Raw genomic sequence first — 15000 nt, 5'->3', positions numbered from 1 at the left:
GTGTGTGCAGGGTGGTCCAACATCGCCATCCCCATGCTGGGCTTCCTCTACTGCTTCGCTCAGGTGGGACTGGAGTGGGACCACAAAGCCCGGTGACATCACACTCTCATCATGCACCACAAGGCCCGGTGACATCACTCCCATCATGCACCACAAGGTCCGGTGACATCACTCCCATCATGCACCACAAGGCCTCATGACATCACACTTCCATCATGTCCCAGTGACCAGGCTGGAGTGGCACCGCAAGGTCCGGTGACATCGGACTCCCATCATGCCTCAGTGACCAGGCCGTGACGGAGCTGACGTCAGTCGTCACCAAAACACCCAACTGCTCCTCCGCAGGATGAAGCTGAAAGCCTATTTTAAAACCAAACTCTTTGAAATGTATGAATTCCATATGCTTGTCCTGACTTTTATGTGCATGACTGTTCCCGCCCGCACGTCTTTCATGCCAACTGCATATTAGATGATGATGATGATGTCTGTCTGTATGTTCGTGACTGATTTGGAATCAGACCCCCCCCCCCCCCCCCCCCCCACACACACACACACACACACACACACACACACACACACACACTTTGCCTCCCTCTTCTGTGTGTTGTCCTGTCACCTCTGTTTGATTAGCGTCCAGGTTAGCCTCACCTGTTGGGCTGCCCTTCCAATCCACACACACACACACACACACACACACACACAGACACACACACACACACACTTTGCCTCCCTCTTCTGTGTGTTGTCCTGTCACCTCTGTTTGATTAGCGTCCAGGTTAGCCTCACCTGTTGGGCTGCCCTTCCAATCCACACACACACACACACACAGACACACACACACACACACACACTTCTCTGTTTGATTAGCGTCCAGGTTAGCCTCGCCTGTTAGGCTACCCTCCTAATCCACACACACACACACACACACACACTCCTCTGTTTGATTAGCGTCCAGGTTAGCCTCGCCTGTTAGGCTACCCTCCCAATTCTCCTGTCCATCTCTGTCTCGTGGCGCTAGCAGTGTGAGCGGATCTGTGACCGTAATCTGATTAGCGGCTGGCTTGGAGCCCAAATCCCCCTTCATTAGGCAGACTTAGACGCGCAAAGCCCCCCGCAAAGAATACACCTTCAGCCTTAGCACACTTTAAATAGCTTATGATAAGAGCACACTGTACACACACACACACACACACATTCACACACACACACACTTTAAATAGCTTATGATAAGAGCACAACCCTATTAGCTCGGGATTAGCGATATCAAAATAATTTCATCATGCGTAATGGAAACTTCTGTTAGCGACCCTAACTTCTGTTAGCGACCCTGTTTACAAAAACATGTATGTCTTTTGTCTTTATTTTCTTATATCTCTTATTTTGGGCCAGAATTATTTCATGGACAGCAACATCCTTGCCTGTCAACTACAGCTGCCTTCTCTCACCCCCCCCCCCCCGCCCAAACACACACACCTTTATCTCAATATCTATTGGTGTTTAGGCCAGTATTATTTTGATTTACAGGAATAGTGCACTCTTCTTGTACTTCCTCTCCATCCATTTTCCTTTTTTTTCTTTAAAAAAATCCATATATGAACACTCCTGCAAGTCTCTCTCTCTCTCTCTCTCTCTCTCACACCAATCACAGTGTGTTGCCCTAAAGAAAGCAACAGAGGGCCCGTGTATAAAATATTTTATTATTATAAATAACATTTTACATTTCTTTACAAATCCTCCTCTTTGTGCTTGCAGAAGTTAAAATATCCATCCTCAGGAGATGCGTACAGCATTACTATATTAACATGTGCATAAACCTCAAAAGTGTCTTTCTCCATATAACAATATTAATAATAACAATAATTTACTCTCTCCTCTGTCTTTAAGTAAATGACATTCCAAATATATGACATATGTACTTACATACAGTACAGTACTTAGTGCTACCAGGCAGCTGACCCACAGCTGACCATAAAAATAGTTGCCCGTACAGTAGGAGGGCTGTAGGTGCTGATCATGCGGGCGGAGTGTGTGTGGGGGAGGGAGGGGGCGATGGTGTTTTATGCCCCCAACGTCGTCTTCCAGGCAGCGCTGCCCCCGTCGACTTAAAGGCACCTTATCCTAACTCTAACCCCAACCCTAACCTTAACCCATGCCTAACCATAGCGCTGCCTTGAAGACCACGTTGGGGGCATAAAACACTAAGAAACGTGTGTGTGGGCGAGTGGGGGGGGGGGGGGGGGGGGGGGGGGGGGGGGGTGGAGAAGTGTGGGGAGGGGGGTGTCACAGACAAGGTCAGACAGACGTATACACTCATAAAAGGATGGGCACATGCAAGGGATGGCAACTCTGTCTGTCTGTCTGTCTCTGATGCTGCCACTTCCCATGCCTCTTGCAGATCAAAATGACAAAAAAATAGACTTTAATACAATATAACAAATGCTTCCCATGACCCGGCTGAATTCACAGAGATTTTAAAAAGTATCCCTCAGCAAGTGCAGCTCAACCCCCTCTCTGTGTGCGCTGGACCGTACATGCACCAGCGGACCGCTGGATGCTTTTACTCCGTCTCTGCAGGTCGATTGCATCGCCATGGCGCTGACAGATGTGCTGCGTCCTCTGGATGAGTGACAGATGACACAGCAGTCCGCCACTGATGCACACGGCGACACAGTGACGGTCTCCTCAGCAACACAGCATCACCCTGTCTCTACCCTCTCCTCTGCATCCTGTGTACCCTCTCTCTTTCCTTCTCCATCCTCTCTCACCCTCTCTCTCACTCGCTCTCTCACACACCTCACACAAAACATCAGGATCGATGCATTTTCCTTTTTTAGTACATCAAATGAGTAAGGTCTGGACAATGACCTGAACAGTTTCATAAAAATAGATGTACTGTATATGTATTGATTTATATATATATATTAATTTTACGTTCAGTTCGGTCAGGCCACCGTAAATATGACTAACATTATAGGGGTCACTTGAAGAGTGTGGCAAAGAGTATAGTCACATTATGGGTTGCATTATTGCTTCATGACACTTCATAAGCAAGTCCGCGCCACATTCATGGTGCTATGGAGCTAGCATGACGGCTCCGTGCCCAGGCAACATTCATATGTCATGGTTTACATAACAATCAGGGTGGGAGATGAGAGAGGAGCACAGGGATGTTTTCTTTAGCGCTTCCTTAGCATTTAGCACGAGATGACCTTTGACCTTGACTTTGGCTCATGCCATACGTTACTGTAGCCCACTGACCTTTAAAGCCATGTGCCAGTCATTTGTGTTTCATACATTTGAAAATGTCAGTGTCCTGCTGAACCATTCATGATGCGTTGGATAATGATGAGGCTGCCTTTTTATTCATGTCACTAGCTTTGATTCAGTTTGCACTAAATGATATCACAGATTATCTCAGAAATAAATGTAAAGGTTGTTTTTCATAATAAACTTCTTAATGGTCATTATTTCAGTGAGTACCTACACACACACACACACACACACACACTGAACTCTTTTCACACTGAACTGATATAAAGATAAAATGTTTGGATTAAAATCATATGCATTAAAGATTGAACAGGCAGCACTATATATGAAGAGAAGCACTCATTAAAGGTGGAGAGGGCTGAATGTACAACATTTTAGAAGAAAGGTGTTTGGATCTGGCAGAGAGTTAAATAGCAAATGCCCTTAGTTTTGCTCTAGTGGTGACTAGAATGAAGCCTACTACATAATTCTAATGTAGCATACTACTAACAAGAATACACACTTGTTCTGCATCACCAATGAACAGAACAGCCATCCTGTTCAACAAAAGAACCACCTGTGCACACGGTCCAATACTTTCTATCTCACATGCCGCATTATGAATGTGTTTTTTCCACTGGGCTGTGTCGTCCATGTGGTTAGCATTGGTGAGCCATAGACCTCTGAAGTTTGCTTAGACAGAGGACCCAAAAGCTTCCATCTTTGCCCATGAGATCCAGAATTCCTTATATGGGCAACAATGGCATTTTTGGGTTCCTTTTGTAGACAAAGGTCTATTATCTATTGTCTTCGGAGGTCTATTATCTATGCAGCTAGCATCCACCTATCACAGCCTAGGACATCCATTAAGGGTTCTAGAACCTAAGACACCTCAGGGGCTTTGTCCATGTTGTTGCCCGGACACCGTCCACTGAAGCCTTTCAATGCCCATTCAGGGGGAGCGAGGGGAACGGTGGAGGTGATTTGTCTGAGCTATCGTGGCTTTCCTTCAGTAAAACGCTGCCTATGGTGCCTTAAAACACACCGTCTCCTGCAGTCAAGCTGATAAAGCCTGCGGGCTAACACATGCACACTCAGTTACTCTAACACACACACACACACACACACACACATACACAGTTACTCTCTCTCTCTCACATACACACACACACACACACAGAGACATATTGCTTTCTTCTCTCCACACAGTCGTTCCTGCTAGACAAAAGCATGTGTGTGTGTGTGTGTGTGTGTGTGTGTTTGTTCTGCAGACTTGATAATGAACCTCAGGAGTTGTGACCGAATCCCTGATAGGTGCCGTTCACCGCGGCAACTCCCACTGACCAATAACCACCAACCAACGCCACATAATGACCTATTGCACAAGGCTCAGTATTCACTAGCTTAAAACACCAGGGGTTTCTAGAACAGTCCATTTCAGTCGGACTAGCGAGGATAACATAATGACACAGTGAGCTGTAGCAGATTTATTAATTCTCACTGCGTTCACTAAATAACTTTGTTTTTGAAGGACTTGTGTGCGACTACTATGCACTGCTAATCAGGATACTCAGGAGGGAGCCCTTTTCTAAATCCAGTTTAAATATGTAAGGGATAATGCCCAACGAGGTGTCCATTATCAGAAATAAATGGACGACGCGGAGGTGTGAACCGTCCAACGTGAAGTCCATTTATTTCTGATAATGGACGCATCGAAGGGCATTATCCCATTTATACCATGGTCACTTACGAAGTAAATAAATTTGAAATCAATTATTAATGCTAAAGTAAAATACTGAGTTTTAGAGCTAAAATCGTTAGTTTTTTCAGCTGTTTACAGTTGATTCCATTGTTTTGCGAAGCCTAACCTAGACCATGGTATAAATTTAGATATTTATTTAGATATTCTATAATATTTATATATCAGGCTGTAAATCTCCTGTAAATGACCTGTGACGGTATAGTGAGGTTATCTGCAGACAGATGTAATTGAGAACTTGTGAACGTGAAATGCAGTGAAGGTAGTGTGCGTGACAGACAAGGATGAGTAAAAAAAAGGGACCCGAGGTCCTCAAACCTTATTCTAAGCACAAGCGCCTTTATGTGAAGCTAGCAGCAAGGCCACGTGGGTAATGACATGCACATGATAATGTGTCTCCGCTGGATCATGCGTGTGTGAAGATTATGTATGTGGTCAGTGTCGCTGTCGTCGGCATTTGTTGTTGTTGTTCTTCTTCGCGAAGACCCAGCCACAAGCCTGGGAATGCCCCCTGCGGCGTCCTGTACAGATTTCAAGTGAGCGTTCAGCATCAGTGACCGAACCGGTGAGCAGCGTCAGCGCCGGCTCCTTTACGCTGGACACACAGCGCGGGGAGCAACAGTTAGTGCAAAAAGACGCCAGGGTAGTCCTGCTCCTCACAGGAAGCTTCTTTAAAAAACATCTTTATCAGTGATACTTCTGTGTGGCATAGTCTCTGTGGTGTGTGTGTGTGTGTGTGTATTGTGTGTGTGTGTGTGTGTGTGTGTGTGTGTGTGTATATCTGTGTGTATAATCACATCACCCACAGATTAAAAAGGAGGGACGAAGTGAACAATCACATTATTTCAAGCCACTGTGTCATCTCATCTGGGAAAACGAAACTGAATCCAGAGACAGAACGCTCTGTCCATCTGCCCACACCCAACCGTCTGCAGACAGGATCGGCTCTCAAAGATGACCTGAAGCATAGTGTCAGTGTTCTAAATCAATCAATCAGTCCTCCCCCTAGTCCTCCTCCTCCACCTCCTCCTTCACCTCCTCCTCCTCCCCCTCTTCCTCCTCCACCTCCTTCACCTCCTCCTCCTCCCTGTCTTCCTCCTCCTCTTCCTCCTCCTCCTCCACCTCCTTCACCTCCTCTTCCTCCTCCTCTTCCTCCTCCTCCGGTGAGCAGGTTCAAGAGTTCTCAGTGATGATGATGATGATGAGGATGATGATGATGATGATGGATATCATCGAGGCTGTCCGTGATAAGGCTCTGTGCACTGTAAATGTGAGCACATGAAGTAGATAGACAGGGCTCTGACACAATCTGGTGGGGAGAAGTACTCAGCTCAGACTGAAAGGGTTGGGCATAAGCAGAGGGTGTATGGGGGGGTCTGGATAGGGGTTTGTTTCCATGACGACTGTCACTCACGGTGCCCTGAGGCTAAAACGTCACCATCACTGCCGCTTTCCCTCCCCCCCCCCTTCTACTTCTCTCTCCACAGGCACACACAGGGGAGCTCTGGCACATTGCGGTCAGAGTGTGATGGGAGTGTGTGAGTCCATGTGTCACACACACACACACACACACACACACACACACACACACACACACACACACACACACACATGTGTCCCTGTCTCACACACTCTAAGGGTGTCAGTGTCTCTCCATCTCTGTCTTGTGCACGTATAAATAGATATCGAGTCTGTCCTTCTCGTGAGAAACATGTTGAATGTCTCCCTGAAGAATACTCTGGTTGTCTCAGACAAACACACACACACACAGGCCTGTCTGTCTGGTGTGTGTGTGTCTCCAGCAACACAACAAAGGTGCCTCTCTCATCTCGTTTGTCTCCAGATAGACAACATCTTTCGGTCGCGTCAGTCCCCAAAAAATAAAAACGCCCAAAAAGCCCAGTTAAACACCAGCAACCGCGTCCCGACGCCCAGCGCTCAGCTGAAGATGTCCTCCTTCTCGGAGTCGGGCGTGGCGGGCCGGGAGATGCGGAAGAGCGGCGTCGGGGAGGTGGGGGTGCCGGCGGTGGGGCTCTTGCGGTGGCGCAGCAGACGGAGCACCTCGGCCACCTGGCTCTCGAGCGCCAGCATGCGGCTGCCCAGCGCGGCCAGCTCCTCCTTCAGCTCGGCGCGGAGCTCCAGCAGCGACGCGTGCAGGCTGTGCTCGGGGATGGGCGGGATGTGGGCCGGCAGCGGCGAGGGCGTGCTGGCCGCCGTGTGGCCGCCGACGATGCCACCGACGACGCCGATGACCGCGGTCGACGGGAGGGGCGGCCCCAGACCGGCGGCGAGCTGGAGCGGGCTGCGGTCGCCGGGGGAACGCGCCTCGCCCTCGTCCAGACGCAGGTCGCTCTTGGTGATGCCGCTGTCGCACGAGTCCGTCTTCTTCAGGCCGCTCTCCTCGGGCGCCGCGCCTTTCCCCCGCTCCGGCAGCGTCTCCATGGACTCCGCCTTGGACACTTTGGTCCAGCCGCCGCTGTCCGGCTTGGCCGCCACGCTCTCTCGGAAGCGGCCCCAGCCGCGCGCCCGAGGCTCCGACTTCGCCGACGGCCCGGCACCACCCCCGCTGCCACCGCCGCCCAGCGTCGGGGCTTGAAGCCGGGCTCGATCTGACGGACCGCGCGCCGGACCGGGCGCCGAGTTGCAGGGGATAGGGGTGGCGGGGCTCTCCGTCACCGTGACGATGCTGGTGCTGGCGATGGCGTCGTGCAGCACCACGGCCTGGTGGCGGGCAGCGGCGCCCGGGAGCCCGAGCCCGAGGTGGACCGGCGTCGGCCCGTGGCCCTTCTCCAGGTCGTGCTCGTCGGCCGGGAATCGCTCGGCCGCCAGGCGCGCCTCCTTCTGCTGCCGGAAGCGCTGGAAGAGGCGGCGCACCGGGTGGTCGGGCGGCAGGTTGAGGGGCGCCTCGTTCTTCCTCCGCAGGCGCTCCTCTTCCTCACGCTTCACATCACTGATCTTACGGAACACGATCTGAACACAAACACACACAACTGATACGTTAGCACACGCATACACACCTCTTACACACACACACACATACACACCTCTTACACACACACAACTGATACGTTAGCACACGCATACACACCTCTTACACACACACACATACACACCTCTTACACACACACAACTGATACGTTAGCACACACATACACACCTCTTACATACCTCTTACACACACACACATACACACCTCTTACACACACACAACTGATACGTTAGCACACGCATACACACCTCTTACACACACACACATACACACCTCTTACACACACACAACTGATACGTTAGCACACACATACACACCTCTTCCACAACTGATACGTTAGCACACACATACACACCTCTTCCACAACTGATACATTAGCACACACATACACACCTCTTACACACACAACTGATATGTCAGCACACACATACACACCTCTTCCACACACAACTGATACGTTAGCACACACATACACACCTCTTCCACAACTGATACATTAGCACACACATACACACCTCTTACACACTCACAACTGATACATAAGCACACACATACACACCTCTTACACACACAACTGATACGTTAGCACACACATACACACCTCTTACACACACACAACTGATACGTTAGCACACAAATACACACCTCTTACACACACAACTGATACGTTAGCACACACATACACACCTCTTACACACACATACACACACACACACACACCTCTTACACACACACAACTGATACGTTAGCACACGCATACACACCTCTTACACACACACACATACACACCTCTTACACACACACAACTGATACGTTAGCACACACATACACACCTCTTACACACTCACAACTGATACGTTAGCACACACATACACACCTCTTCCACAACTGATACATTAGCACACACATACACACCTCTTACACACTCACAACTGATACATAAGCACACACATACACACCTCTTACACACACAACTGATACGTTAGCACACACATACACACCTCTTACACACACACAACTGATACGTTAGCACACAAATACACACCTCTTACACACACAACTGATACGTTAGCACACACATACACACCTCTTACACAGACATACATAGGTATACGTCATACATACATCACACATTCTCCACTCAAACACACACAACTGACACGTTAACACACACATATACACCTCATACAGAGACACATATAGGTACTTCATAATGATGAATTAAACATAGTATATGCATTCACTACTACTTACAATGTCTCTCTCACACACATACACATACACACACACAAACACGAGAGTTTCACAGAATCAGATTTCCCCCCAAAACAAAAGCTGATCCCAAATTCAATTTCATGAATATTATATTGAACATTATCTACACACAAACACACAGCTGGCAGGTTGACACACCCCATCTTACAGGCACTCTTCAGACCAGCCGCAAACACACACCCCCCCCATCTTACAGGCAATCTGCAGACCAGCTGCAAACACACACACACACACCATCTGACAGACACTCTGCAGACCACCTGCACTGCAATAAACTCTGCTTGTATTGCATTACGTAAGTGTGGCTTAGAAGAAATCTCTCACAAGACAATCAAACTCGTCCCTGAGAAATTGAAAAATAAAAATTTGATCATGAGCTAAAATTCATAAATATTGTATAGTGTCACACCAAGGCTAGGCCCACTCACTTTGTTTTTTTTGCACAAAATCTGTTCCCAGACGTCTGCCCACTTAGTCTAGCGGGACAAGTTTGTTCGGCGGTGAAAGCTGCCGATAAATAATTAAGGCCACTTCCTCAATCACCGGCGTCCTGCCAGGACGGCTGATGACTTCCGACGGCTGCTTTGATCTCATTCTTTATTCATCCTTGTTCATTCATTATACATGAGCAAAGTCTTTTATGGAGAAATTCTCCCAAAGTTATTGATACAGTGGACTGATTGAAGAGCCCTGACCTTACACAGAAGTACAGCAGTATTGGACTTTTCCCATGAATGCATGAACTCTTAAAAGTTTCCTACTTCACACATCCAAACCACTGTGACGGAGATGGTCGACCTTGCAGAAGTTACATATCTACTCTACACATCAAAGAACCGGAGCCAAATGACAGTGTTTGTATCTTGACATGTAGAATAGTATCTTTTCTACACTCTTCAAATAAATGTGTTGTTGTGTAGTTTTTAACACATCTCAAGAAGAATAAGTATGCATATTTGAGTGAGTATAAGTTAGTGGGCGATTTCACGCAAAACTGTCACATCCATAACGCCAACTTGAATTTCCCCTGGGGAACAATAAAGTATCTATCTATCTACCTATCTATCTATCTATCTATCTATCTATCTATCTATCTATCTATCTATCTATCTATCTAACTAACTAAACACCATGGCATTGTGTTGGCATTATGGATGTGACAGTTTTGCACGGAGTTGCCCTAGTGCTAGTCCTTACCTGCCCTCATGAATGCTTCAAAACACAGACATCAGCAGATCATACCAGTACAAGTGACAGTGTTTCATGCTGCAGTAGTGATTCACACCATTATACCTCATATGAAAACCCTCCAGTACAGTAGCTGAACTCAACTTAAATACGAGTGAGTGTAACAACGTTGGTTAAGTCATTGTAAAGTGGATGTTGTACTGTACACCTGTGCACCTGGTGATGGGCACAGATTTGAATTCAGATCGTATTCACCTTATTCACCTGTTCTGGTTGGGAAAATGAGTCCAGAGGCCAGGTGCGCTGAGCACTCTAAGGGACAGCAGGTGGTTTTTACTCAACGGACAGACCAGGGAGTAGAGAGACAGGGACTTGAGAGAGCACAGCAGCACAGCTCATGGGTAATAGATGAGCAGATTCCCCCCGAGCGTGGGGGGATGCAGTAGTGGCTCCTCTACAAAAAGTGGGTGTGTGGTGTGTGTGTGTGTGTGTGTGTGTGTGTGTGTGTGTGTGTGGCTCCTCTACAGAGGGAGAGAGAGAGAGAGAGAGAGTGTGTGTGTGTGTGTGGGGGGGGGGGGGGGGGTAGTAATGGTTCCTCTACAGAGAGTGTGTGAGTGAGGGATGGGGCAGAGTGAGGGCCCGTCCACACGGAGATGCTTTTTAGGTTAAACGCAGAGGTTTTGCTTCGTCTTGGCCGAGCGTCCAAACGAATCCTGTAAACGCACTGCCCGAAACCGCACTTTTCTGAAACCTGGTCCCAGAGTGGAGAAATCTGAAACCGTAGCCCGTTTGAATTCGTTTAGACAGCGAAACCGCACATCCTGCTTGCGTATCGATGATGTCACCTCAGCTGCCCTGGACTTGCAATTATAGTATTGCCTAACAATACTAGTTTTCATACATGACATTACCTACGATTACACTCCGTAAGATAAATATCACAACTGGTGCTGCGCAGCGCCGATAGCTTACGACTTGGTGGACTGAACACTGTTTTTCACGTTTTTTTTTTAATGCATTCTAGCTACTGTCAGTGACGCGAGAGAACTTAAGTTATTTATCTACATTAATTTGTGCGTAGTGCCAGTGTCATTCATTTATTTTACATGTCTTACAACATATATACATGCATTCACAGTCGAGTGAAATCAGATATAAGCATACAAAGACGCTTAGAACTCACGTTAAGCCGATGGTAGCACACTGATTGCAAATGCGCGATTGATTTGATGCAGGCAAACGTATTGTTACTAACGAAGGTTTTATAGCAATATTATAAATGTGGCGACAGAATAGCCTAGAACTTGGGTAAGCCTTGCATTTAGTGATAGCCAAAACTAATGTGAATCACGGACTACAACCAAAGAAAGTAAAGGTGATTAGGCCTACCTGCGTTAGCCATATAAAGGACAGGACTGCACCTTTCACAAACCGTAAAATAAAGTTTATTAGTTTTACAGTTGACTACAGCTGACAGTTCACCATCAGTCCACACAAACAATTCTGGTTTCCTTGCACTAGCCATTTTGTCATAGCTTATTCTGTTTGTTTGTAAAGCACAAACTTTGGTCAATTTCTGTAAAGAAACAGTGCCACCTATAGGCCTGGGGTATGAAGTAACGTGTTGAGTCGTGTTGAGATGGATCCGTTTGGACGCAAATATTCTTGATGCGGTTTCAGGGAAGACGGAGGAAAAAAAGATCGGTTTCGTATGTGTGGACTAGGCCTAAGACTCCAGAACCACATACACATCACACACACATCACACAGACACACACATCACACAGACTCACACATCACACACACACACATCACACACATTAAACATGGATGTGTACTAGCAGCACACACACACACACACACACACACACACACACACACACACACACACACATCACACACATTAAACATGGATGTGTACTAGGCAGGGTTGTGCACAATTCGAATTGCAATTCTGCTTCCTGTTTGCTACCTCAATTGAAATGCAAGTGAAAATCAAGAATTGAATTGGAATTTAAGAGCCAGTTTCAATTCAATTCTGGAATTTTGCACAAGCCTGGTACTAGGAGCACACACACACACAAACATACACACACACATCACACACATTAAACATGTATGTGTACTAGCAGCACACACACACACACACACACACATCACACACAGTAAACATCGATGTGTACTAGAAGCACACACACACACACACATGCACACACACACACACACACGCACACACACACACACACACACACACACACACACACACACACACACACACACACACATCACAGACATTAAACATGGGTGCTAGGAGATTCAGCCAACACCAGGGAAAGCTTTTGACACAAAACACCATTTAGTCATCAAGCCTCACATTTTCACTGGGTTTCTCTCTCTCTCTCACACACATCACACACACGCACACAGGCGCACACACACACACGCACACACACACGTCCACAGGCGCAGGCTCCTTACATTTCTCTCGGCCAATCAGGCGCCCACTGTGCCATTTCCTTCCTGTCTTATTTTTAGAAGAAAAGTGGGCGTATGAGAGGAGAGGGGGAACAGTTGTGGGGCAGCGCAACACACACACACACACACACACATCACACACACACACACACACACACACACACACACATCTCACACACACACACACACACACACACATCTCACACACACACATCACACACACACACACACACACATCTCACACACACACACACACATCACACACACACACACACACACACACACACATCTCACACACACACACACACATCTCACACACACACACACACATCTCACACACACTCACACACATCATACACACATCACACACACATCACACACACACATCACACACACATCACACACATCACACACACATCACACACACACACACACACACACACACAGAGGTTCTTTCGCTCTCTACATAGAGCGAAAGACATAACTAAGACATAACTACTATCAGACCATCTTTATTCATAAAGTACTGTATAATCATACTCTATCACTTAAGACATAACTACTATCAGACCATCTTTATTCATAAAGTACTGTATAATCATACTCTATCACTTAAGACATAACTACTATCAGACCATCTTTATTCATAAAGTACTGTATAATCATACTCTATCACTTAAGACATAACTACTATCAGACCATCTTTATTCATAAAGTACTGTATAATCATACTCTACCACTTAAGACATAACTACTATCAGACCATCATGCCCTGAAGAAGGCTTTTTAGGACATGTGATTTCTGAAATAAAGACATTTTAATTAAGGAGTGCCTTGGCTATCAGAGAATTCTTTCTCTACACTGCCTCAGACATTCTACCTTGGACCGAAGAGCACCCTAATCAAACTCAAAAGGAATTGAGCATGCCATTCATCTTGAATCTGAATACTATCAGACCATCTTTATTCATAAAGTATAATCATACTCTACCACTTAAGACATAACTACTATCAGACCATCTTTATTCATAAAGTACTGTATAATCATACTCTATCACTACGTCACCAGTCAACATTTCTTATCTGCTGTCAGACAGAACGTTCTTCACCACCACTCTTCAAAAAAACTAGATGCGTCACACATGCCTGCAGTCCAATGTGATAAGAGCATTTTGAGATTTCATCTCATCAATACAGTTGGCAATACAATCAAACGCATTTGGAGATGTCATCTTATCAATTGAGTTATCAATAGAGTTGGCAATACAATCAAACACATTTGGAGATTTCATCTCATCAATAGAGTTGGCAATACAATCAAACGCATTTGGAGATTTCATCTATTGGAGATTTCATCTTATCAATAGAGTTGGCAATACAATCAAACGCATTTGGAGATTTCATCTTATCAATAGAGTTGGCAATACAATCGAACGCCAGGTCAGCTTTGCTTTGATGAGGGAACACAAGGGCATGTTGGGTATTTTGCCGATGGTGCATGCGCACTGTGGACAGAGCGAGTCAGGCCGAAGTTAATTAACAAAAGATAGATGGATAGATCAGAGTTTAACACATTGCATGTGATTGGTTTATTCAAATTCACTTCACCGGAGAAGTCTCGCCCATTTCAGAGTCCCTGTGTTGGCGTAGCATCCCGCTACCTACATCGCCGCCGAACTCAGGCCCACTGACTGATTTTTTTCTTCTTTCACAGCTTTAGTAGGTTTTGTGTCACAAGCATCTCCAAAGTCCAGACATTCACTCGAGAGCGTGTTTCTTTGCTTAGGTGACCTTTAAATTCCCTTAGGATTCCCTTAGAAATTTCCTTAGGAATTTGAGGAAAGAGAAATCTCCTCAGCACTGCCGTGATCACACAGATTTGCGTTGAGCTCTGTAGCCTTGCTTAGCCCTGCTGGGAGAAAGAGTGTATGTGTGTGTGTGTGTGTGTATGTGTGGTATGTGTGTGCACGTGTGTGGGCTTAGCCCTGTTGGGTTGCCTATTGCAGAGAGAAAAGCAGTGTGTGTGTGTGTGCGTGTGTATGTGTGTGTGTGTGTGTGTGTGTGT

The 15000-nt window shown here is 46.6% G+C and overlaps 2 protein-coding genes across 2 annotated transcripts in view; one reads left to right on the top strand and one right to left on the bottom strand.

The window, feature by feature from the left end:
- Nucleotides 1-1301, top strand: part of hhat (hedgehog acyltransferase) — an 82249-nt gene extending 80948 nt beyond the window's left edge. The window contains exon 12 of the mRNA XM_042065512.1: nt 11-1301. Within this exon, the coding sequence (XP_041921446.1) occupies nt 11-96 (86 nt within the window). The 3' untranslated portion in view covers nt 97-1301. The remainder of the gene's footprint in view (nt 1-10) is intronic.
- A 4845-nt stretch (nt 1302-6146) lies between these two features.
- LOC121685165 (potassium voltage-gated channel subfamily H member 1-like) overlaps nt 6147-15000 on the bottom strand; it is a 49416-nt gene continuing 40562 nt past the window's right edge. Inside the window, exon 2 of the mRNA XM_042065513.1 lies at nt 6147-7978. Coding sequence (XP_041921447.1) covers nt 6947-7978 — 1032 coding nt within the window. The 3' untranslated portion in view covers nt 6147-6946. The remainder of the gene's footprint in view (nt 7979-15000) is intronic.

The sequence above is a fragment of the Alosa sapidissima genome, chromosome 16 (genome assembly GCF_018492685.1).
Source record: "Alosa sapidissima isolate fAloSap1 chromosome 16, fAloSap1.pri, whole genome shotgun sequence".
NCBI lineage: Eukaryota > Metazoa > Chordata > Actinopteri > Clupeiformes > Clupeidae > Alosa > Alosa sapidissima.
Note: the sequence above shows the minus strand (reverse complement) of the source record. Positions and strands in the feature narration are given on the sequence as shown.